This window comes from Rousettus aegyptiacus, unplaced genomic scaffold (assembly GCF_014176215.1).
Source record: "Rousettus aegyptiacus isolate mRouAeg1 unplaced genomic scaffold, mRouAeg1.p scaffold_m13_p_6, whole genome shotgun sequence".
Lineage (NCBI taxonomy): Eukaryota > Metazoa > Chordata > Mammalia > Chiroptera > Pteropodidae > Rousettus > Rousettus aegyptiacus.
Genome location: NW_023416309.1, coordinates 112,483,283 through 112,508,428, shown reverse-complemented (window position 1 = coordinate 112,508,428; position 25,146 = coordinate 112,483,283). Strand labels below are relative to the sequence as shown.

Below are 25,146 nucleotides of genomic sequence, written 5' to 3'. Positions count from 1 at the left end.
CACGCCGCCCGCTCTCCCCGCCTCGGGGGCCATTTTGCCAAGCACTGTAAACATCTTGCTGGCTCTGCTACTCTCTACGTCAGCGGACGCCAGGCTCCCGGGAGAGAGCTCGCCTCCCTTCTCCGGGGGGATGGGCATTTCCACCCCCTTCCCCTCCCCTCGTGGGGTCTGGGGGGGCGGGGGGGCCGGGGAGAAGGGGGAAGGGGGCCATGAGAGCTCCCTGTGGCCCTCGCTTCTGGTGGGGAGTGTGTGTCACCGCGGAATGCTGCCAGAGCAATTTGGTTTCCAAGGAAACAGCGTGAAGGTGTGTGGGCTGCGGCTGCTGCCCGTGCCCAGCGAGCGAGAGACGCACGTCACCCGAAGCCCAGGCGCCCACGGCAGCCCGGCCAATGACTGCCGCTCGGCGGGGCCAAACCCAGAGGCCGGTCTGGAGAGGGCCGGCCAGGGGCGCCCTCCGTGCTGGACAGGGCCTGGCTGGGCCAGCGGGGCGGAAGAAAGGGGGGCCGGGCCGCGGGGTGAGGACCAAAGCCCCCAACGAGGCCAGCAGCCCGCCCCCCACGCCCACCCGCGCCCGCCCACGGCTGCGGGGTGGCAAAGCCAGGCGGCAGGCCGGCCCCTCTCCACTGCTAATTATTTTCCATGATGAACATGTTATTATGTCTTGCACTCGAAATAATCAATTTGGAATCGCTGCTTTGATGAGTTAATGGGCACTTGGTGGGTGTCATTGGAGAATCTCTGAAGAGTCCTGTTCTATTTTTAACGGCGCCGCTTTCGGGACGCAGGAGGATGTGCTGCGTGCCGGGCCCCTGGCTGGCTCGCTCTCTGCTCTGGGCTGAAATCACGGGTGCCCACCTGGCCGAGCCCTCGATGTGCGCTGTAGACTGAATGTGGGTGCCCCCCAAATTCACGGTTAAATCCTACCCCTCTCTGTGATAATGCCAGGAGGTGGGGGCCTTTGAGGGGTGATTAAGTCATGGGGGGCAGAGCCCTCAGTAATGGGACTAGCGCCCTTCTAAAAGGAGCCCCTCATTTCTCGCCCCCTGGGGCACACAGCGAGGAGACGCGTCTGGGAGCCAGGAGCGCCCCCCCCCAACACTGGACCCACCAGCAGCCTGGTCTGGGACTTCCGGCCTCAGAACTGGAGAAGCAGATGTCGGCCGTCCGAGCCGCCCGGGCCACAGGACTGTGAGAGCAGCCCCGACACCCCAAGACCACATGCAGAAGCCCGCCGCCTCCTCCAGCACCCCAGAAGGTCGTCGCGACTGTTCGTTCCATTTCACGCAGGGGTACACGGAGGCCGTGAGGTCTGAAGAGAGTCTGACCTCACGCGCAGCGATGTCTGTGCCATCTCGCCCGGGAGCCCACCGTAACGTTGACAAAATAGGAAGCAGGATTTCAACTGACGGGATGTTTTCCCTGCAAACGCAGACAGTGGAAGGAGGAGAGGATGATGGTCGAAGGCCGAGACGAGGCGCGGACCGAAGTGGGCGGGGCTCAAACCCACCCGCCTCAGCCAAGCCTCAGAGCTGTCGCCCGAAGCTAAGCTCCCCATTTGGAAGGAGGGCATGAAACACTCAGATATTCGGGAGGGGGGACATGGGGGGCAGGGGGCAGGGGGTCGCCGTTTTCCGTCATGACACAGGCTGCCCTGTGCTGGGACCAGTTCCCACACACAAGTACTGCTCTGATGAAAAGAAAGCCTCTCGGCACGGAGGGACGGGCCTGAGCTCGATGCCACATTGTCACTGTCGGAATGAGCAGCCTGGTTCAAGCTCGTCTCGTCTCCCACTGGGCACCTCTGTGAGCCCCCGAGAGGCAGGGCTGGCTGCCTGGCTGTGCTGCCCGCCCCCCAGCGGGTCACTGGCCCAAGGCCATCTTGATGGCCTTGATGGCTGAAGTCCTCGTGCATCAGGAGCTCCTGGTTGCGTGCACACGGGTCCCTTTCGGCAAAGTGACGAGCGGATGACACACCCACGGCCCGCGGACCAGGGCGCCACCGCCCCGCTCAGCGCAAGCGGGCCGGCGTCCACTCCTCTGAGGTGACGGTGGCCTGGCTCCTGTAGCCACCCGCTTGGCAGCACTGACTCACCGGCCCTCGTCCTCCTAACCACAGGAAGACAGACCCCTGTGGGTTTCGTGCCCTCGTCCCAACAGCAAGTCGGGGGTCCAGGCGGGTCCTTTCCCGGGTCCGGGGGTAATGCACATGACCCCAGTGAGGCCAGGCAGTGTGTTTCCCTACCCTTTGCCACAGTGGTTGGTCCGGAAGTGGGCACACCGGCCAGCCCGGCCTGACTAACGCAAGCTCAGAACCTTTGCTTGACAAGTGGGAACCAAGAGGCTCCCTCTTTCTTCCTGGACGTGACCAAGAAAGCGTGGAGCCCCAGAGAGCTGCCAGTGGCCACCGGGACCTGCTGAAGACAGAACATAGAGATAAAAGCACAGTTGCGTGCACGCGTGCACACGCACACACACACGCAGACGCACACACGTACACACAAGACGATGGCCGAAGTCCTCGTGCATCAGGAGCTCCTGGTTGCGTGCACACGGGTCCCTTTCGGCAAAGTGACGAGCAGATGCCCCGCTCTGGGCAGCTCCAAGATCTGCTTCTTCCAGCCGGAGGCATCTGACGGGCCAAGCAGCCAGGCCGCCTACTGCAGCCGGCTCCTCGGGAAGCCCGGCGTCCGTGCCCGGGCACAGAGAGGCCGCGGGCTGCCTTCTGCTCAGCCAGTCCTGGCTTCTCAGCGGATCCGGAAGCTGAGAACCACGCCCTGGGCATCCCCAGCCCAGTTCCCGCGTCCTCTGGCCACGTCCCTCCCAGGAGCGGGGAGGAGCGGAGTGGGGGGTGGGCAGGATGCTGGCAGAGAGTCTCTCTCCAGAGGGCCTGGCCGGGTGCCTGTCCACACTCAGGTGCTGGCTGGGCACTGGCGGCTTCACAGGGGTTTGTAGAACTCACGGAAGCCAAAGAACAGAGATCTGCAGGGCACCATTCCAAGAACTGGGGTGCTGTGAGGGGGAGCGGAGAAACAGGGGGGGCGTGGAAGACAGAAAAACAAGCTTGCATTTATCGGTGTGAATTCTAGAGGCTCCCACTCAAGCTCAGACAATCGAGGGCTGCGTGAAGATGTCGGCAAAAGTGTGCAAACCCCAAACTCGGGACGGGACCAACAGGAAACCCGGGAGGGTGCGTAGACCAAACACTGATGCTGACAGGAAGGAGCCCCACCCCCACATCCTGGACCCCGGAACAAGAGGGCTTGGCTCTTCATGAGGCTGTCCACAGGGACCGCCAGGCCGAGGTCCCCAGAGCACCCCCAAAGTGCTGAAAGCTCTCCCATCACTGTCGGATGAGAGAAAGGCTCCGGTACTGCCCAATTCTCCCAGCTTCATGGTCAAAGACAGCCCCTCTCACGCTGCCGGACGGCTCTGGGGGGCCCACGAGGAGGAACGGAGCAGGATCCAAAACAGGAAGAGCCTCAGGAACACACCGCCCCTCCAAGGAGGGGGTGCCGGGAACGCGACGGCCAGGGCCGGGAAGAGAGGGGGAGCCGGGCACGTCGCGCCCCCAGGCTCCGCACACGGCGCCCTGACGGGCAGCCCGCCCACTTGTTCTTTTAACAGGTTAGAAAAATAAAAAGGCTACGGGTTGAACAGAACGTTTAAACGCTGCGGTGTGGGGCAAGACGCGCGTTACAAAGCACGTAGGTCTCGCTGGGGCCGACCTGGCGTTAGCACCTCGCCTTCCCCGGGGGACACACTCTTGTGCCATGTTCTGTGTCCAGAGGGAAAGGTGGAGAGTCCTTTGCCCAAAACGATACCTCCCCTGTTTAAAGAGTGTCTCGAAACGAAAAACACAATCCGTGAAAGAAAGAAACCGATCGACTGCACCTCAGAACTCAAACCTTCCGCCCTTTAAAAGACGCGAAGAAAATGCGAAGACCAGCATCAGACTGGGCGCAAATATTTACTAAACACGTTCGAGGACTCAGTGCCAGGGATATCTAAAGAACTCCCAAAACGTAAGAATATGAAAACAACTCAATTTTCAAAAGGGGCAAAAAGTTTTAAAAGACACGACACTACAGAAGACGGGCAGATGGCTCTTACACAGAAAGATGTCCAGCGTCGCTAGTTACCAGGGAAACGTCAGTGAAACCTCCACGCGCTACCTCGACACAGAGAACGGCCACGGTGTTTTAAGTCTGACCACGGGCGGTGTCGGCAAGGATGCGGAGCCCACGCACACTGCCCGCGGGACCGCGAAGGGCTGCAGCCGCGTCGGAAGGCCGTTCTGGAAGCTTCTAACCAGGTTCAGCACACGCTAACAACATGACCCAGCCATCGTGCTGAAACGTGCATCCCCACGTGAACCCGCAGGTGTTCACAGCTCCGTGCGTCGTCGTCGAAGACCGGAAACATCCCAAACGTCCTTCGCCTGACAACGAAGGCTACCCGGCAACAAGCAGGACCAGCCGCGGGCACACGCGACAGTCACCACAACAACCTCCAGAAGTCACGGGGAAGCAGCCGGACCCCCCCAGGCTGCACGCTGTGCGACGCCGCTCGTAGGAGGTTCTGGAAAGGCAAGCTATGGGGAAAGCTAACAGGGGACTCGTGCCCAGGGAGCAAGGGGAGGGGCAGGTGTGGACCACAAAGAAACGTGCGAGAAGGTTCTGGCAAGAAGGAACTTTGAGGGGGCACCCCCCCCCCCAGCGCTGGTGACCATGTGCGTCCACCCAAACGCACGGGGCCGGCCACCAGCAAGGGTCAAGCTGGCTTCATGCAAACGATACACCAAGAACCCAGACTGGGGAAAATACACAGCGGATCAGACTGATTCCGAGAAGCCGCGTTTGGAACAGCGAACATACTGACCGTCAACAGTGGGGCGGGTTCTCGAGGCCCGGTGGCGATGTCGGGCCGAACGATTACTCCGGGTCACACTCCGCTCATTTCCGAAACGGCGGGGTCCACCGCGGTGCCCTTCCGGCTTCCTCTACGACCCCATGGCAACCGCTCTGCCAACACGAACCACAGCCGGCGGCAGGGGGCGCTCCTGGCCCGGAGACCGCGGGCTGCCCCGGCGTCTCCTGACCTGGAGGTGGCGCCACCCGCCCAGCTGGGCCGGGCGGCAGGGGCATCTTCAGGTGCCGGCATCCTTGCGGGTCACCCCTCCGGCTGAGAAATGCCCGCCGAGGCCCCTCCCAGCCTTTCCCCAAATCCGGGTCATCCTCCAAGGCTTCAAGCCGGGAGCCCTGCATTCAAGGCCCAACCTCCTTCCTCCGAGGACCTCCCAGATTACCCCCGGATGGGTGAGGTCTGGCCCCTCCTTCGATCCCATTCTCAGCAAGCCCTAGAAATGTCGCTGTGTCCCTTCTATGTACCTGTCCTGGCTTCTCGAGTGAAATGCAGAGTGTGTCTCATGCATCTCGGTTTGTCCCGCGGTGCCTGGTGCCCAGGCAACAATCGATGGATCCCATTTAATCATGTGACTGGATTACTGGCCGGCATCACTCCCAGAAGGAGGTCGGCATGCAAGAGCTGGAAACAGGTGCTCATCCTTGCTTTCTCCGATCGCTGCAGAAACTGCCACAAATCGAGGGGCTTAAGATGATACGAGTTTATCATCTTAAAAATTCTTCAGGTTCTCAGTCCAACGCGGGTCTCACTGAACTAAAATCAAGGCGTCGGCAAGGCTGGTCCTCTCCAAGACTCCGTCTCCCGGCCTTTTCCAGCTCCCAGAGGCCACCGCGTTCCCCGGCTTCCGGCCCCTTCCTCCACCGCCAAAGCTAGCAACGGCAACTTTGCGTCTCCGGCCCCTCCCTCTGACCACAGACAGGAGAGTTCTCTGCTTTCAGGGGCTCACGATTTGATTCGAGGGCAGAATAATCCGGAATGAGCCCCGGTCTCCAGGTCCTTAATCACATCTGCAAAGTCGCTGTGGCCATGTAAGGTGACATATGCACCTCCATGTGGATGCCCACGGAGGGCCATTATTCCCCCCACCACAGTGCACTCTAAACGACAAAAACGGCAGGCAGGGGGAGGGTGTTTCGACGATCGTGTAAACGTGAGACTCACCATCTTAAGCAAACCTAACGCAGGACTGCTCAGAGCCTTTACTAAGCCAATGAGCGTGACTCCCGAGAAAAGGCATGCCGCATTTGCAGGCTTGCGAAGGCACACAAGTGACCCCAGAACCCCTTCTTGTTTGCATAACTATTGGCACCTCCTTAGCAGAGTTTTGCTGGTCGCTGGGCTGGAACCCGCCTCCCCCCGCCCCCCAGGCCCAGAATGGCTTCACCTGAGGCCAACAAACAGCTGAGCTCTGCAACCCCACAGAAGGGAGCATGGCTTAGGGTGAAAATAGGGACCTGACCTTCAATTCTAACTGCCAACCAAACTTAGTTTGTAAGTGGCAAAGTGCTCCGGCTGACCACTCTGCAGATGAGGAAAAGGCCCCCCAGCCTCTGTGTCAGTGACTCTGACACAAGGACTCTGGGCCCTCAGGGATTAAATTTTGTCTGCTGTTAAGTCCCTCACCTTCCAGATAACATCACGGAAACAGGACATTGGGGCCTCTGTGGTTGTCCTCCCCACAGGAATGCATCCCAGACTCGCCAAGAACACTCTCAGCATAAACTCCATGTCTGCTTCCAGCCAGCCCCGCTCTGGGGACCGGCGGAGTCCCAGCATTTGGGGACACACTTCAGCTCACATGCCTGAAACACACCGCCTCTGAAACACTAGGCTCCTTCTGAACCGACGCTTCCGTCCCTGGGGAGGCTGCAAGGCCTGCGTCAGGCAGATTCTCCTCTCTGCGGGACACTCCGGCAGGTACTCTGGAACATTCAGGAAACCACACATCCACCTGTGGGGGCCTGTCTCTACCGCAGCTGACATTTCGCCCTTTTCAGCTCTTGATTGGCCAAAACAGTTGTCCATCACCAACCAAGGGAGCCAATAGGGTGATGGTCTGTGGCCCCTGCGTGGCTGCCAGGGCCGATGGCTACGTGAGCAAGTTCCCGGACTGTGCACAGACACGTCGTGCACACACCTAGATACACGTCGTGACTGTGCATCCTGCTGGGAGGAAGGTGCATGAGGTGCTCCCTGATCCCATCCACCGAGGGAGTGCGTGGAGCGGCTCCCAGAGGGTCATAGTTATTGCAAGGCGATGGGATGCACAGGGGGGTCCCAGTGATCCCCGCCCTCAGCAGAGGGTCACGCTCTTCACTGACCGATGAAGGCCCCTCCCCGCAGGCGCCTGGGCAAGACACGTCCCGTTCGCAAGCGTTCACGCTTAGGCAAAGACTGACCGAAGCGACTCTGCAAACCCGGCCTCGTTTCCGGGGGCCGAGGCCGGCGGGGACCGCGTGGCAGAGGCCCCCCGCCGCGCTCGCGGGTGTGGACATGCCGGCTCCGTTGTGGCACAGGTCGCTTTAGCATCCGGCACAGGCGCCGCGTGCCTGTCACCCAGCCTTCCACAGGAGCGCCTTTCCACTCCTGGCACGTCTCTCTCCTCATTTCAAAACGCTGGGGAGGCGGCTGCCCAGGAAGCCGTGACCTGGGGTGACCCTTCCACCGTCGCCGGGCCTCTGTTTCCTCTCCCAAGCGGGGTGCAGGGGCAAGCGACGCGGTTTGCCCGGGCTCTGGCGGCTCCGCGGTCTGTGCGCTTACCTCTGCGACCTCTGCGTGTTCTGCCCGAGTCACGTCTGGGGGAGACTAACCCACCGCGTGCGAAAACGCCCGTGTTTCCCAAAGGGACTCTCGTTCCCTGGCACCCTTTACGCCCCTTCTCTCCACCTGAAACTCGAGCTCCTGGGGAAAAGAATTGCTTAGTGTGATGATTGGCTGCACTTGGCCAGTGAAGAAATTCCAGCCGCAAATAATGATGACGACTGTGAAAATAATAACGAGCGCCGGCCCCTCGCCATGTCGGAGCCCCGGCTGCCGACGCGTCTTCCTCCTCTTCCTTCTTCTCTTTTTAAATGCCACGCGGTGCCAAAGGCCTTCAGAAAAGGAGTTAATTAATATCCCTTGCTGGGGACTAATTCTCGTTTCAACATGTGGCTGTCACTCCCCTGTCATCATAGCTGATTTACAACAGGGTTTAATTAAATTCTCCATACATTATTCAGCATTCTCCAAAGACACCACCAGAGAGGCCCGGGGTATTTAAAATGTCACCTGCTGAGACATATCACCTCTTCTTAAATAAATATGACAGTGATCAAACTTTGGCTAATTACGGTGACTTAGTTATTTGTTTGTATGTTTTAATATTTAATTGCTTTCATGTTCATCCAATTACTGAGCAACAGCAAATAGAAATTAACTTTTTATCAGCGTGTTCCCAGCCCAGCGAATAAGCACCCCGAAGCCTCCACACACGGGGAGCCGCCCCCGCGGAGAGGAAGGCGGACCGGTTCCCAGCGCAGTGCACGGGTCGGTTAAATGAAGGCACGACCCTCCGCGCTCCTGCCCCGGCGCGCAGCCTGCGCCAGCTCCCAGAGGGCGGCTCAGCGACGGCACGCTCAGGGATGGCGGTCCACACTGCCACCCCGTGGACACTCGGCGCCACTGCCCCAGGGCCTCCAGATGCTCAGGATTCCCTGGAAGGAGGTTGAAGGAGAACTCGGGGACACACAAGCGGTGTCTCCGTGCTCCCACCCCGGCACCCTGCGTCCTCCTCCTCAGGGGAGGCGCTGTCTTCATGTTCCCCCGATGCTCCTTAGATGTTCTAGCACCTTCTGCCAAGCTCCCTGGGACAAAGGCAGCACCTGAAACCCCGTTAACGGCCCGCCGTTCCGTATCACGAACTCCAGCAGCTGGACGCACCATCGGCCTAGAAACGGGAGCCCGATGTGCACGTGGCTTCTCAGGAATGGCGTTCCAAGCAAGCGGATTAGCCGGACCCCAAGGCGGCCTCCGGAGCGCCCCAAAGCCAGCCCTTCCGGAATTATCTCGGAAGTCCCCACTCACTCTGTCTCCCACTTCCGCGCTCCAACACATCATTTGACTTTTTGAGGTTGGTTTTTCTCCCAAGCCTAACCTCAGCATCTCAGAACCTCTGCAGAATATTAAAAAAAAAAAAAAAAAAAAGACGCAGAATTCAGCCCTTTCTGGAACTTAGCAGCGATTCCTAACTGGACAAGGATGTCCTACCTCCAGCCCAACCCCACAGCCTCATGCGACACTGGCTCACAATGTTCAGCTTTCCAAAAATAAAAATAATCTTTTCATGGACTTACATCTTATCTCCCCAGCTCAGCTCTAAGCTCCTTAAGGGCCCAGAAACTAACAGGGACTTAACCAGGCTAAGAGCTGAAGAAAACCCGAACACTAGCCTTCCCAGTGGCCTCCATGGGGCCTGTGTAGAATGTCCGGCTTGCAAGGAGGCAGCCAGGTATCATGGAAAGAGACCCATTCGTCCTGCCATGGAGTCAGTAACACCTGCTGTGCAGCAGGCACTGGCTACACAGCGGGGTGAGTCTCTGTCCTCAGTGCTGGAATCTGGAGACAAACAATTACCAGTCAGGTGAGGTGTTTGCAGCAGAGGGCAGAGTCCCCAAGAGCACAGCTGGTCAGAGGACCCAGCAAAAGCTTGCCCGGATGCTGCCGAGCTGACAGCTACAGAAAGAAGAGAGGCGTTTTTCATTTGGCAAAGAATATGGGTCTTTTTGGAATTTTTTCCTGGGGGCCTAGAGTTTATGCAAACGAACCCAGCCCGGGAAGAAAGATTCTAATTGGTCCCAGAAGGTTCTTCCCTGGTCAGAGGTCAGCGCACAGTCCGACACCTGTGTGAACGTGCCTGTCTCCACTGGGTCCCCGAGGTCCTCGCTGGCTGTCACACCCGCTCTCCTCAGATCCCGGAGATTTTTACCTTAAATTCACATGACATTCCTATTCCCATTGCCTCTCAAACTAATTCCCCTTGACGGGCAAGTCCTTGGAGAAAGCGACAAAGCCTCAAATCCTGTGGCTTGGCGGAGACAGCAGAGAATACAGCACGGGGGGCTCCACCCCAGCGACTCGACCAGGGGGACCCCAGCCCTCCTCGGGTGCTTAGGTCCAGCACTGCTGAGCCCTGTTTCACACTCGGCAAGGAGCAGCTCATCACCGCCCCCTCCCCCCCCCAGGCCCGCACCACTGTACCTCACGGTGGGGAATCACGAGCTCGCGTCTGCGATCACCTGGGACCAGGTGCCCAACGGCCTAAGCTCCAACCCCAGTTCTACCACTGTCAGCTTTGTGAGCTCAGGCCCTTCAGATAAGCCTCAACGTCCCCATCTGTAAAAGCGAGATCTCTCTAGGACTCGCCGCGTAGGGCTGCAGGAGGTGGCCCACGCGGAGCCAGCCTGACTGCACTGGGGTCTTCACCTGCGCTGGCCCCTCGACCTCGTCTAACCGGGCAGCTGTGCAGCAGGAGGTTGGGTTCCAACAAGGCCAGACACGGCATGGCCTCGGCACACACGCCTGGACCAGTGTCCGCCGGGGGTTCCAGCCGAGGCTCCGCCTTGGGCTTCCGTGACACCTGGGCAAGCCTCCGGACGGCTCCTCAGAATGCTGTTTTTAAATGCATTCAATGAGATATGTAGAATTACCGCAGTAACCAATGAGCTCGGATGCCGGTTCCTAAAAGGTGTTTTAAAGATCAAGATCTGATCATACACGTGCTTCTTCATCAACGCATTACATAAAGCCGGGTTGCTGGTTTAGTCACGAACGTAATTCCTGAGTAGCGCTGGGCCTGAAGACTATTTTGAGAAATACCCGCGGTAACTTTAATGGAGTGGAGAAATTGCTAGTGCGTTGGTTCCATTCATGATGGAAGGAAATGCTGGCTTGCTGTAGAAGGTTCTGGAAACTAAAGATGTCAATGTGCCTCATCCAAGCTCCTAGACTTCCCGAACCCTCTCCTCAGACCCCCTGGCTAGGGACCTCCGCCAGTCTGGTCCTTATAGCTTCTCAGTAAATGTGAGCTACCAGAGTTTGGGGCACGGCTTCCCTTTGAACATCTGTGGGAACTTTACTGACTCGTTTCCTCAGGCAAAATAAATGCCCACCTGAGCAGGTGAACACAAGAGTTTCCAGACAAAGACAGGTGGTCCTGAGACCTCCCTCCTCTTTCCTAAACAGGTATCAAGGTCCTTATCCACTCTGCGAGTTCCTTTCAGAGGAAAATTATCGTGCTGTCCCCAAAGGTACGCAGTACTCTGAAGGAAAAAAAGAAAAACAAACCAGTGAGCAAAACGGACCACTCCGGAAGGAAAAAAAATCTGTCTGAGCCCGCGGAGTCAGCAGCAGCTTCGTTGGACCCATAATATCCCATTTACAAGTCTGATGACTTAAGGGGACCCAGTTCTGCACCAGACGAGGGGGCGAGGCCAGTCAAGGGCAGGAGGAAGCAGGGAAATGTTATGGCGATGCTATTCGATTACGCTAATTACTAATAATGACCCAAACCAGGAACCAACCACCAGTCAATTCATTTTAAAAGCTATATAATCGTGTTTAGGATAAGGAATTAATTTTTATAGCCACTGGAGCAGTTGGGTTTCCACTGTAATAGAGATTTATTACAAATTAAATTTTTCCCTCAAGTGGTTAATGCAAAGACATCATACTCTGCGGAAAGGAATTCTTGATGGGACCTCCCCCATCAAGGGAGGGCGTTTGGGGGGCTGCTCCGCCACTCCCAGACTGCACTCCCCAAATGACACATGGCCGCCCCTGGTCAGGGGTGAACAGCATCCCCAGGCAAGGATACGTCCTCCTGGCTTCCCTCGGAGGTGACCAAGGGCACCTCTCAGGCCTCAGCCCCCTGGGCGCTGTTTTTTCTGGCCACCCGTTTCAGACCCTGTAGGAGGTTGGTGCAGGGGGGGAACGATGCGGGAGCCGGGAGCCGAGAGCTTTGCCAGTTGCTGGCAAAACTCCACGCCCTTTTAAACCAGCCTTGTCAGACGGGGCAGGTATGGGAACCGGGGTTCTCAGGAAGGCGGGGCTTCCATACCCCTCCTTCCAAGACTGACAAGCAGAAGGGCGGTCCTCGGTCCTTAGGGGCGGGGCTTGGGGGGCTGGCTCTCGTCCAGACGCTGGCGGGGCAGCAGGGAGGTATGACAATCGCAACCCAAGCACAGGGGTTCCGGAAGCTGGAGCCAGAGCGGGGACAAGAGCGTCCATCAAACAACTAAGTGCAGCGTGTTTGCGAATGGAACACGCAGCCTCGGACTCTGGCGGGGGCACTCCTCCGAGGCGCGCCCAGGACCGCGGGTCACCGCTGGGCATTTGGGGACCCTTGTTCTGGCTTCGCATCTTCAGAGGAGGATATAGAAGGGAGAGCACCCAGAATCCAAGAGGCAGAGACAGGGGAGACAGCCAAGGCCGCCTGGCTTTGTGACTTGGACCCTCGCCCTCCGATGTCCTTTGCTGCCTTTAAGTCCCCAAGAGTTAGGCCGGATCTTCACGTTAAGCATTCCTAAGAGTGCGTTTCCGTGGCGTGAGATGCATTCATGGTGTTGTGTTACCATTGCCACTATCTGCACCTTAAACCTTCCCATGGTCCCCGATGGAGACTCTGTCCCAATAAAACGATACTCCTATTTCCCCTCCCCCAGCCCCTCATCTCTCTACTTCCTGTCTGAATTCACATACTCTGGGGACTTCGCATAGGTGGAATCATACAGCATTTGTCCTTCTGCATCTGTCTTATTTCAATGAGCATAACGTTTTCAAGGCCCACCCATGTCACGGCATATATCAAAATCCCGTTCCTTTTCATAGCTGAGTAGTATTCCATCGTGTGTATATACCACAGTTTGCCTATCCACTCACCTGTTGATGGACGCTCGGGCTCTTTCCACCTTTCGGCTCCTGCGAATCATACTGCAGTGAACGTCGTTGTGCAATTCTCTTGGACACTGGCCGAGGAACGGCATTGCTGGGTCCGACGGTGGTTCCGTGGTTAGGTTTTGAGGACCTGCACACCGTTTTCCACGGCAGCTGCACCATTTTACACCCCCACCGGTGACACACCAGGGCTCCAGCTTCTCCACATCCTCCCACACCTGTCATTTCGGCTCGTTTAATAATAAGCCCTTCTAGTAGGTGTGACGTCTCATTTTGGTTTTGATTTGCATCCCTCTAATGACCGACGGTGTTCAGTGACCTGGTTTTTATTGTGCTCAGTTTTAGCTGGAGAATATTTGAGGAGGACTTCAGAGGTCCTTGGAGACACCCGGCGGGTGCGATGGTCCAGGGGGGCTTGCTGCCCAGGCCTCCGCGATGTCAGCAGGCAGGCCGGGCCACTCATGTCCATCCTGCTCCCTGGCGGGCCTCTCCTGACCAGCCTGTGGGCTGGACGGGACGCTCGGCCACGCTCATCTCGGCACATTTCCAAACCCCCTCGGGAAGGGACAGGCCCCTGATCCCCAACAGGCTCAAATTCAGACTCCTAGTTGAGTGCTTGTCTCCTTTACCTGCAAAAGACTTTGGAGTTTTTTCCTGCTTGGTTTTGCTATTAAGGAAAAAAAATTTTTTGTTCCTTTCCTTTGAATTTCGTTCCCTAGTTCTTCTTATCCTCACTCTACCTGAAAATGACGGGTAATAAGAACTAACAGCGCCTCACCTGTGCGCCCGCCCTACCGCGCGCACGCGTGCGCATGCGCACACGCTCAGCGGGCAAGCCCCATGCCCTCCGCTGCGCCACGTGTGGCCTCGGCCATCTAAAGGGCGCTTAGAGATTCCTTGTTCTCAGGTGTCCCATAAAAACGTTTTCTTAACGAAAGCAGCCGCCCCCGACCCACAGGTAAGTAGATTTGGGCTGAATAATTTCTTAAAACTGCTCGACACCTATGGCAGCCGTGTCTCCCTAGATAGATGACCCATCGCTAAATGGCTTCTCGTCCCAAAATCTGCAATGTGGAATTTTGGGAAAGTACGAAACAAGCCCTGATCCCGTGACCGCTCTGGGCCTCTCCATCCCCACCTGTGAAATGGGGACGGCCCGACCGGCCGGCTCCTTTCATTCCCTCCGTACGAGGGGCCACTGTGCTGCCCGGGACACGGGGACCCCTTCTCCAGCTCCCAGGGGCTCTGGCGTCGGGAGTGCGAGGCGAGGCCGCCGTGCTAAAGGGTGTCCGGTCCCCAGTGCTTTGGAAACCCGAAGGACGGCAAGGCCACCTCTGGGGGTGGCGTCATCGCAGAGGCCCGCGTGAGCAAAGGAAGGTCATGAGGTCCGACTGAGAACACGCGACCCTGCAGGACGTGGTGGTGGCGCTCAGTGCCCCGACGCCCAGGCCACCGGGAGCGGGCACGCTCAATGTGACGCGCGGGGCCCCGCACCCTCTCCAGTGACCCCGTGGATGGATGGCAAGGCCACATTCTCCTATTCCCACGTGGGCTACCACCGAGCGGGTCACAGACGGGAAAAGCCACAGGAGGCAGGGTGTCTGCGGCTTCTAACGCTCACGAATGTGGCTCCCTGGGATTTCGGAACCGCCAGGAACTTTCGCGCAGCGGGGGAGGGGCAGGCGGGACCCCTGGTCACTCCTCCATGGAATTCAGCCCTCTGTCTTTTACTGGAACAATTTCGTCCCCCGCAGTAGCTAAAAAATGAGAGCGATGTGACATTATCACAAAGGTAAATACGTAACTACGGTAGGGGGTAGGTTTTAAAAAACACACACACTCAAGCTGATTATTTATCCAAGCAACTGGAAACCCATGAGCGAAACCACCCCACTCTGACAGGCAGATGGGGCCTCGCTGGGTTTTAAACGTGTATTTAAATGTTGATCTGTTGTGTAAATACCTTTTTGAAAGAGCAGGCTTTAGAGAAACACTGGGGGGAGGGCGGGGGTCAGGGAGGCGCTGGGCAGGGGGCTCGGAGTGTCAAGGGTGACCACGGAAACATGGGGCATACTCCCGCGCGGCCACGGCCGTGAAGCATCTCCCCTCCCGTCAGAGCAGACGTTTTAGGGACCTGGGATCATCTTTAGACATACATTTGGATTCATTTTTCCTAACAGATTCTGTATTCCGGTGCTCAGGCCGCCACGACCAAGCACCAGAGACCGGGCGGCTTACATGACGGAAGCGCGTGGCCTCACAGTCCTGGAGGCTGGGAGTTCAAGGTCAGGGTGTGGGGGGGGGGGGGCTGGTGTCTTCCGAGGCCTCTGCCCGTGGCTGTGTTCTTACACGGTGGTCCCTGTGCGTGTGTGCGTGCGTTTGTGTTCTAATCGACTCTTCTAATACAGACGCCAGTCACCTTGGGCGAGGGCCCAGTCAGCCTAGTCACCTCCTTACAGGCTCTCTCTCTCCAAACAATCTCACCCTGAGGTCCTCGGGCTCGAATAGACGAATTTTGGGTGGACAGAGCCCAGTCCATAACAGATCTGTCCGCAAACGCGCATTGCTCGGTGAGGGAAGGGGCCCCCCGAGAACCTGTATGTGGGGGACGGACGCCCGTTCTGGCCACCGGCTTTATTTGTCTTTCAGGACAAATATGCCGGAAGCTGATTTTTAAAATAATGGTTAATAAAACAAACACTTCAAAGGCAGAGAGAATATTTCAGAAAGTTCCAGACTTGAAGGACTGTCCTGACAGGAGAGGGGTACAGGTGGTTTCCAGGGTCAGCCTAGAGTGTGCGGAGAGGGTGGCCCCACCCGGGGCTTAGCAAGCAGAGGCACCCACCGCACCCCCCTCTGCCGCCTCACCTGCAGCCCCGCTCAGCTCTTAGGGGCCGTTCTCCCCGCTGGGCCCCGGGGTGCGGGCGGGAGGCCAGTGCCTATCAGACTGACAGGTGTCAGGCCACATCCCCGGCTCCCCTGAAAACGTCTTCCTCGTCTGCCGTCCTTGCCTCCGGCCATGCCTCCGGCCATGCCGTGCCCGTGGTGGACAGAGAGACAGACAGTGGCCCTAATCGTGCCAGGCAGGCGCCCGGCAGCTCTGCCCTCCGGGTCTCCAAGGGCCGGCAGGACAGTCACTGCCAAGGGTGTTCCCTGGGGCTTTCACCGGCTTTAAAACAAAGTGTGGCTAGAAGCCTGAGCGAGCAGGGTGGGCGGCCAGGCACAGCTGGGAGGGGTGGCCCCTGCCTTTCCAGCCGTCGTTTCCAGGCAGCACAGCGAAAAGAAGGAGCCCGTTTCCCTGGGGGCCGCACTGTCCCCGTGTCTCCAAACGGGTGGCCCCAGTGCCCCCTGCCTGTGGCACGCCCATGCCCCCCCCCCGTTTATGTTTTACTGTCATCATGCTTATTTCACTTGTCATCGCTGCCACTTGGACATTCCTGGCTCTGCACCAAGCCGGGTCCCGCACATTCGAGCCCCCCCACCCCCCACCCCCCCCCCCCCGCGCGCCCCTCTGCCATTGTCCAGCCTGCGGCCCAGGCGTCCCTGGCCCGGGCTCGGGCACCCGGCAGGGCATTCGGACAGCCCTGTGGGGGGTGGGGAGGGTCTTCCCTCCCAACCACCGTTGCTCTGCTCCCTGTCTCTTCTCTCCCTCCTGGGAAGTGGCGGCGGGAGGGGGCGGCCAGGGGAAGGGGCGGAGGGAGGAAGGAAGGAACCAGTGGGCTCGCAGTCACCACCTGTGGGCGGCCAGCCCCGGGAGGAAGGAGGGGCGCCGGGCGCGGCCTCGCGGGTGGTGTCGAATTCCCCGCCCCGCCCCGCCCGGAGGACCCCATGGGAGCGGGGGCGCCCCCGGCCGCGCCGCGCGCCCGCACGGGCCGGCGACTCAGAGGCCAGGGAGCTACCGCGAACAGCCTCGCAGAAAGGAGGAAGTCAAAAACCAGCGGGGCGGGAGGTGCGACAAAGGAAACCCGTCGCCAGCCGTTTGGGACCCGGGGAGAAGCAGCCGGCGAAACAAAGGATTCCGAGCGGGAGCCGGAGCCTCGCGAGCCGCGCCCCGCACCCTCCGCCGTGAGGACCGCGCCCGGCCCGTCACCCTGTGGAGGAGGAGGGGGCCTTCTTTCCATTTCATTATAGAATAAAAAGTGGGGGCCGTCCCACCCCCAGGACCCTTTTGCTGCTTCCTGGCCCACCCGCCTCGGGGACCCCCTGCCTGCCCCCTGCCCCCCGGGCGCCCCCCTCCCCTGCAGTTCCGTTCTCCTCTTCCCCGAGCAGCCGTGCTTTGTTCCGACGAGGGCGAGGCCCCCCGGGACCGCGCCCAGGGCGAGAGGGGCTTGTGCAGGAGGCCAGCACGGAGGGGCTGCGCTGGGGCGTAGGCCCCGGGCCCGGCCCCGAGGTTCCCCGCGCTGAGCACACCGAGGAGCCGGAGCGCGACGCGCCAGCGCCTAGACGTCGCCTTGGGCCTGCGGATGGCGTTCCCGGTCCAGAAAGACCCGCAGCAGCGCAGCCGCCAAACGCCGGTCTCCGAACTGCGTCCGCCCCCGTCCAATCGAAGGGCGACACCTGCGGCCTGCCGGCGCCACCTCTCCTTTTCCTTTGATTCTATAGGGCGACCGGCAGGGCGGGGTCCTCGTGGCGGAGCGAGGGGGAAGGCGCGGCTCGCAAGGCCGGCTCTGGCATTGTGCGGGGCAGCCCGGCCCGCCCAGGGCGCCACCCAGGAACGCCGGGAAACCCGCGCTGCTGCGCCGCCCAGCGCTGCGGCCACCCGGGGACACGGTCCCGGGCGGGGCATCGCCACCGTCTCCGCGAGGGGCTGGCGTTGGGAGGGGGTCCCGGTGCCGAAGGGCCCCGCGCCCTGAGTAATGGAGACACAGCGGTGCCGGAAGGTCTTGCCCCGGGGGTTCATGGTATCCATTGTCCCTAGACCCGAAAGCTGAGCCTGTTACTGCTGTCTTGGTAAGGATTTAAAAAAAAAATCCTTGTGTACTAACTACAAGAACACGAATTCAGCTTCGATGAACGCGATGTTAATTAGTTACATGCCGATCCACGTGGGAGCCGAGTGGGGGGCGCTGTGTAATTGGGAGGCGCGGGGCGGGGGAGCTGTATGAACCTGGGTCTTTGTCTCCCTCCAGGATACGGAGGAGCGGTCGGCTCAGCTTCCGGCACCGTCACAGACAAGCGAAGTCGGGGTGCAGGACGTGGCATCACTCTGGAGGGCACAGGGAGGGGGACGGGGGGGGGGGTCCCCCGGCACCGCGCCACCTCTCACGGAAAGCACCGATCCGAAATCCATTTCGCACATGGCGAGGGCACTCAGCCTGTCTCCGTAAAACTGATCCTGACGCTTGCAAGCGTCCTTGTCCTTGCTAAAGGCAGACTGTCCTCTGAAATCCTTTGCAGGAGCCACTCTACACTCCCAGTCCCAGGGGTGGGGGCCTCTGTCGCAGAAACCTGGCCATGTGACCCACTTCCAGGGAGAAATGTCAGACCGAACTTGGAAATCGGGAGGGGGGCCTGCAGTCTGACCTTTAGAGCGCTTAAGTGTCACAGCCACTTCCCAGGTGGCTCTTGGACACTCTCAAGCCCCTCAATGCTTCCAGCGTGAAGTGAGACCAGCCGGGCAAAGGACGCACGGTGCCTCTGTCTTCAGGAGACTTGTCCCCAGGGAGCTGAGCAGAGGCTCAGGGGTCCGACTGGGCAGGATCTGGGCCAAGTGGGACCAGATAGGGCAGTGAGATGAGCCAGGAGTCTGGGTCCAGAGATCACCAAAGGCGTGATGGTGGGCGCAGGTGGCCAGGTTTTGGTCCATCCGCATGACGAGGGGACAGGGAGGCAGCGGGACATGAGTGCAGGGAGGGGACTGTCTGGAAGGCAAAGCCAGCCAGAAAGGCTTTTGACGTGGCCGGAGAAGCTCGGAGCTCCAGGGGGGGTCTGTCCCCAGTGTCACAGCTGCCACTCCCTGGGACAGGCCTGCAGCTGCAGGGGGAAGCCACAGAGTCACGAGGCTGGAGGGAGCAGAGCACGCAGGTCCCCAGTGACCTGCCCCCGCCCCCTTCGGGGAGTACCCACACTTTTCTCTCCTTGATATGCACGTTGGTCAGACCCCTGGACCCTAACACCACTTAGCTGCAAAGTCTCCCCGTTACTAATTAGGGATCCTGCTACAGACTCACTGTTTGTGTCCCCCGGATTCATTTGTTAAATCCTGATGCCCAATGCGATAGTATTTGGGGGTGATTAGTTCATGAGGGCAGTACCCTCAGGAATGGGATTGGCACCCTTAGAAAGAGAGAGACACACACGCTCCCTGCCTCGAGAACTCCCTGTCCCCCGTGCCGTGTGAGGTTACAGGGACAGGACAGCCACCTAGGAAGAGGGTTCTCACCAGACACTGATCGATCTTCGTGGCCTCTGCGCTCATGAGTTGATCGTCTTCCAAAGCACCCCCCCCACCTCCTAATACTATCACTTTGGGGGTTAGGATTTCAACATATGAATTTGGGGGGACACAAACGTTTAGTTTTATAGAAGGAGAGTGACTCAAAGCTAATTTTTTTGTTACTCTCCTTGTAATATTATTTGACATTTAAATTATGCATGTATTAATGTAATTGAAAAAATAATTTAAAAAATATATAGCTTTAATGTTCTTAAATTTCCAGTTGAATACAAGGAGAATTCAAAGCAGGTGCATACCTTAAAAACAGAGAGAATATGAGAGGAGGAGGGTAAAAATAAAATCTGTAGAGCAAAATCCAGAAAACTTAGGGGAAAAAAAAAAACAGGCAAGAAGACAATACCGTCGAAACCAAATATATTCGTTATAAAAATAAAAGTAAATGATTGAGATTCCCTTATTTAAAAAAAAGTATATATTCAGTATTAGAGGCACATCCAAAACAAAAGAGAAATTAAATATTAAAGAGATGTATAATTAAAACAGCAGGCAAAGATTATCAGGTAAATGCAAAGAAACACGAAGTAGAAATGGAAATGTTACTAGATATCATCGAATCAAAAGCAAAAGCTATCAAAACGAATGGGGTTATTTTCTATTGATAAAAGGCAGAATCCACGATGAAAATAAAACATAATTCGACATGCTGCAAATTGATATGGAATCAAAATATGTAAATTAAGAACAGTCAAGTGCAAAGAAAACTAACAGAATCACACTTGTGGTAGAGAAAGAGGCAGATGGAGACAGCCAGCCGCCAAGGCGACCACTCGCGTAGGCCCTGCCCACCTGGTACAGAGGATGGACTGTGTAACCGACAGAATATGCAGGGTGGTGGGCATGTCACTTCCAAGATTAGGTTATAAACGACACAGCAGCTCCTGTTTGGGCCAGACAGACTTCCACTTTCCCTCGAGTCACTTGTTCTTGGGAACCAGTTGTAGAGTTGTGGAGAGACATGCACTTGGCGAGGGGCCCCCACGGCTTCTGCCGACAGCCACATGGATGAGCCATCTTGAGAGCAAATCCTCAGCGAGGCTTTTAAATGACAGTGGCCCCGGCCACAGAATTACATTTATCCCCTCATGACACCCTGAGCCAGAACCTTCTCCCTGTCCTTGAGTTCTTGACTCACAGAAACCATGAGATACTAAATGTCTCCTGTTTAAGCTACGATGTTTCACAGTGACTTGTTGAGCAGCCATAGATAACTAATATAAAGACAGGTGAGTAGAAAAACAGATTCTAAGTGTGGGTCCTAAACCATAATATGCTGTCTTTTCAAACACTGAGGAAACAGTTGCAAAATTGGTTATCCATTGCTTCCCAGAGTGAATCTTCCTAATCACTTTCCTGTCTATCCACATACAAGTAAAGTCAGATAAAGAATGTCTTATCTGAATAAAAAATTAAAAAATCGATAGGCAGAACCTGACATACGGACCATATGGTCTCCTCAAAACTCAAAACCCAAACATCTGGGTTGAATGACTAACAAAGGTTGTATGGATTTATTCTCTCATTAAAGTTATTTACTTTTAAAAAGATTTGCAGCTTGACTTCACATTTCTGCTGACAAAGACTAAATATTTCGAATACATAAAATTCTTTAACTCTTTCTGTTCTTGCTGCATTCAGTTTTTCCACCTAAGGATGCAACCGAGAGATGACTCTTTTTAGCTTAGTGTGACAGTATTGGTGTGCTAGGCGCTGTGTTTGCTGGCTGAAGTGATAAATATTTAAGGATACGTGTGGTCCGGACACCACACTCTTTCTCTCAAAGCCTGCTCTGTCCACGTGAAGATAGAGACCGTTAAATTCAGGAATGCAGCACACGGCCAGGCTTACAGTTAAATTCGGCAAATATTGTCTGGCTGTTTGAATGTTGGACCATTAAGTATCTACCACTCCTGGATTGCTGGCCTAAGTAACGAGAATAAAAAGCTGCTATGTGGGACGATTTTTAAAAATTCTCTTACCAGAAGAGGACATTTCAAGGTCACCAGATTAAACCAAAACAACACGTGTAAATCTGAGTACAGTTTTCGGCCACATTCTGCAGAGCACAGAGGGTACAGGTTACATTTTAACCACAACTTTTTAAAAATGAGAAATCAATAGTCAAGTTTAAACAAAACCCTAAAGGAACATCCATCCAGTGATTTGGAAATATTAAAATTCTCTCTTAAATAATGATTGAATCAAAAAGGAAATTAAAACCTATTTGGGATACAGCCAAAATTGAACACAGAATTGAGTTCCTAGCCTTAAATATTATTATTAAGGAAAATTAGAAATAACGAGAAAACATGTTAACTGTATTTTTTTTTAAATGAAACAAGATCGCAGAAGTAAATGCAAAAAGATCAATATCAATACTCACAAATAATGTGAATGGACTAAAATCCCCTATAAAAAAAAAAAGAGATTTGCAGATTTTTTTGCTTTTACCTTAGTTTTTATTGAGGCAAAATTTACCTGCAGTGAAATGAACAGATCTTCAGTGTAAAATTCGATGAGTTTTGATGACCGCGTGAACCATGCGACCGAGGATCCAATGAACTGTTTCCATCGTCCCAGAACGTTCCCCGCTCCGGCGGGTGAGCAGAGTTCTGTCCGTCATCACCACGGTCGGCCTCTCCCCAAGTCTCATTAGAATCAAACAGTAAGTGCCCTTGGTGACGGCTTTTCTCGCTCAACATTAAGTTTTTAAGAATACGCCTTTTTTTTTTTTTTTTTTAGCATGTATCAGTAGTGCGTTTTAAATTGTTGAGTAGTATTCCATCGTATAAATATATCAGAATTCTCCTGATGCACATTTGGGTTGTTTCCAGTTTGTCTCTGAAATGCAGCTTCTATAAACATTCTAGCACAATCTTTGGGTAAATGTACATTTCCAACCTTAGAGTTTTCTTTTCTTAACAGAGAGTTAAGTCCATTTACATTTATTGCTATAACTGAAATACTCAGTTCTAACTCTATTATTGCCATTAGCTCCCTATTTTTAATGTTTCTTTTTTTTTACCTCTTATTCTATGTGTACATGTATTACATAGGTATATAATAAAGTATACAGAGTATACCTACACGTATTTTTATGTAATATACAAAATACATTTTAATCTTTAATATTTATAACATATAATAATACATATACGCAGGTGTGTGTGTTTTTCTTTCTAATAATAGTATCACCACCCACCCAGACACACAAGTAAAAATATTTGTAAGCCATCTAAGATTTCTCCTCCATTCAATCAATAGTCAATTCCTGACCCTTCGGCTTCTTACATCTCTCTCGAATCTGTCATCTCCTCCCCGGTCCCTCCCTGCCCCACGCCAGATTCTCAACGCTTCTCACCTGGATGGCAGCGTGTTCTCCTAACTAGCTCCTCACCTGCCCTCACCCCAAAGCAACCGTTTTCATGCAACTGACGGAGCACGCTTTCTAGAACTGCACTGTCCAGAACGTTGGCAATTTTATTCTACATAAAATTACATTTTAGGTACATTTTAAATCTAATTAAAAATTCAGCCCTTCAGTGCACCGGCCACGTGCAGCCGGACTCCTGTCCGCTGCACCAGCCAGCTCAGCCACAGAACCGCTACGTCTTTGCAGAAAATGCCTTTGGACAGCACCGTTCTAAATGCAACTCCACGTAGCCTTCAAAACCCCACGGAGGCGGGCACGGCATGGTCGCTGCTTGTGTTCTAGCCCCCTTTCCTGCCAGGGTTCAGATCCGTGCTCCATCGGCAGGGCGCTCCTTCCCCGCCTGTAGCAGCCGGTGCCTCTCCGCGCCTCCACGCCCGGACACGCCCCTTCCCTCCCCTGACTGCCGCCCCTCCCCGTGCTTTGTCTCTCCAACCTCTTTCCACCCTTCACTACCTGCTCAGTCTGATTTCGGCGGGGCGCCCTGGGCTCCCACAGCCTCTATGCCAACTCTGTCCCGAACGGTAGTTGTTATAATAGGCTCATCTGTCTCCCCCACCCGACTTGACACTCCTGAGAGAGGAGGTCCCGTCCTTCCTGACTTAGATTCCCCGTGGGGAGCAGAGTGCCCGGCAGGGGGAGGCTGTTGAAGGAACGTTTCTTAAATAAACAAACAGGCGATGCATCAATGCATCAAAGAGGACGTGGGTGTGGCAAGCAGCACAGAGCCCGGCTTCGCGCTGGGACCTGGGGAGTGGGGGAGCTCGGCCCGCGCTGGGGACCAAACTGAATGCATTCGGAGCCCGGAAGGCACGCGCCCTCGCGAAGAGCAAGTTCCGTTTCCTTCGGGAGCTGCCGAACATTAAATCGACCTTTTTAAATTCCCGCAAAGCAGCACAAACCCAATCCGAACACTTTGGTGAGCTCTGCTGCTGACTGGGGGTGGGGCCGGCAAATCCCAGCCTCTGGAGCATTAAACGCAGCGCTATTAAAGCTGCACATATTTTAAAAGAGAGAGAGAGAGAGAGAGAGAGAGAGAGAGAAGGGAACAAAGAATGATGAGAAACCCCCTAAATTACAAGTGTGGGTTACAGTAATTGCTAAATTACAGAGCTCCAACTTTATTAGATTCACACCCTCTCAGCTTCCACGGTTTCCAAGGGCTGTCTCGAGCTGACAAAGCCCAAAGCTGTGGGAAGTCTGGCAGGGCGCTGCGTGGGCTAACGAGAGCCCCCTTGTGGGCGAGTCTGGGGGGCAGAGCTCTGGCACACATCCCTGGGGGAACAAAGCGGCATGGCGGGGTTCCGAGCTGGAGCTGGGAGGGTGGCATTCTTCATGTACGTGGCGGCGGCGGCAGTGGCCTGTGGCCCACGGGCTCGGAGGGCTGAGACGTCTTCCAGGGTCCCCGGAGGCACTGGATTCGGCAGGGGAGGGCCGGCACCAGCCAACGTCCAATGTCGTCTTCACCGTCTTTGTGGCCCTCACATCTGAAGCTTCGAGCACACGTTCTCGCGTCCTGGAGGATCACACCGGCCTCTGCACGCGGGTGGCCCCTGCTCCTTAGTCCTCACCCCCCTTAACTGCGTTTGCAGCTCCAGACCCGCCCGCTGCGTTCAGGCGGGCACCGCCTGCCTTTTTCACATGGACACACCTTGAGCGACCCGCCCTGGCCTCTTCTCTCCGAGGCACTCACGGGAAAGGCCTGCGAAACACGTGGAGTGAGCGGCGAAGGGAAGCAAAGCCCAGACCCAACTCGCTGCACGTCGGCTCGGCTCAGCCCCTCACCTCACGGGGCGGGGGCGGGAGTGTTCTCTTTGCAGGGAAAGGTATTTATATGACACGCTACTGTGTTTTTACACAGGACATTTAGGGTCAATGAAAAACTTACAAGACACGCAAAGAAGCAGGAAAACATGGCCCATAATCAGGAGAAAAAACAATCTATTAAAGGAGACCCACAGGTGACTGAGATGCGCGAATTGTTAGACAAAAGCTTTAAATGAGCTATAATAAAGCTATTAGAGCGAGTGGGGAAGGTAGACCAGATGTACGACCAGCCCGGGCTGCAGGAGGAGCTACGGACTGCTCGGGTTCTTGGCCATCAGCTGGGCCCTCAACTTTCTGGCTCGTTTTTGTTCCTTTTTACTCCAGGGCAGAGGAGCAAGATGAGGGCGAAACCGGGGCCTTTTCCTTTATTTTAGCTTAAGAATGTTGATGATGATGATGGTGGTGGTGACTTAGTCCGCTCAGATGACGTAACAAAATACCACAGACTCTTAAACGACACTTACTTCTCGTAGTTCTGGAGGCAGGCAAGTCCGAGACGAAGGCGCGGGCAGCTCCGGCTCCAGGCGAAAGCCCGCTTCTCAGCTCATGGCCAGCCGCCTCCTCTGCTCAGAGTGCCCTT

The 25,146-nt window shown here is 56.0% G+C and overlaps 1 protein-coding gene and 2 long non-coding RNA genes across 3 annotated transcripts; 1 reads left to right on the top strand and 2 right to left on the bottom strand.

Annotated features, from left to right (window-relative positions):
- Positions 1–2,008: 2,008 nt before the first annotated feature.
- LOC118603937 lies at positions 2,009–3,220 on the bottom strand. Its single transcript, XM_036223359.1, has 2 exons — positions 2,496–3,220; positions 2,009–2,411 (listed from the first exon to the last, which is right to left on the bottom strand). The coding sequence occupies exons 1-2, from the start codon at positions 3,065–3,067 to the stop codon at positions 2,009–2,011; spliced, it is 975 nt and encodes a 324-aa protein (XP_036079252.1). The 5' UTR covers positions 3,068–3,220.
- Positions 3,221–8,293: 5,073 nt separating this feature from the next.
- Positions 8,294–16,350, bottom strand: LOC118604065. The gene is made up of 3 exons (XR_004951673.1): positions 12,841–16,350; positions 11,073–11,222; positions 8,294–9,076 (listed from the first exon to the last, which is right to left on the bottom strand). It is a non-coding gene; the product is annotated as an uncharacterized LOC118604065 (long non-coding RNA).
- Positions 16,351–16,671: 321 nt separating this feature from the next.
- On the top strand, positions 16,672–19,454 carry LOC118604064. The gene is made up of 2 exons (XR_004951672.1): positions 16,672–17,805; positions 17,985–19,454. It is a non-coding gene; the product is annotated as an uncharacterized LOC118604064 (long non-coding RNA).
- The last annotated feature ends 5,692 nt before the right edge of the window (positions 19,455–25,146 follow it).

Coding starts and splice junctions, on each gene's coding strand:
- LOC118603937 (XM_036223359.1), bottom strand. CDS start 3,067: ATGCAAGCTTGTTTTTCTGTCTTCCACGCCCCCCCTGTTTCTCCGCTC. Junction 2,412..2,495: donor CTTCGGCCATCGTCTTGTGT/GTACGTGTGTGC, acceptor TGTCTTCAGCAG/GTCCCGGTGGCCACTGGCAG.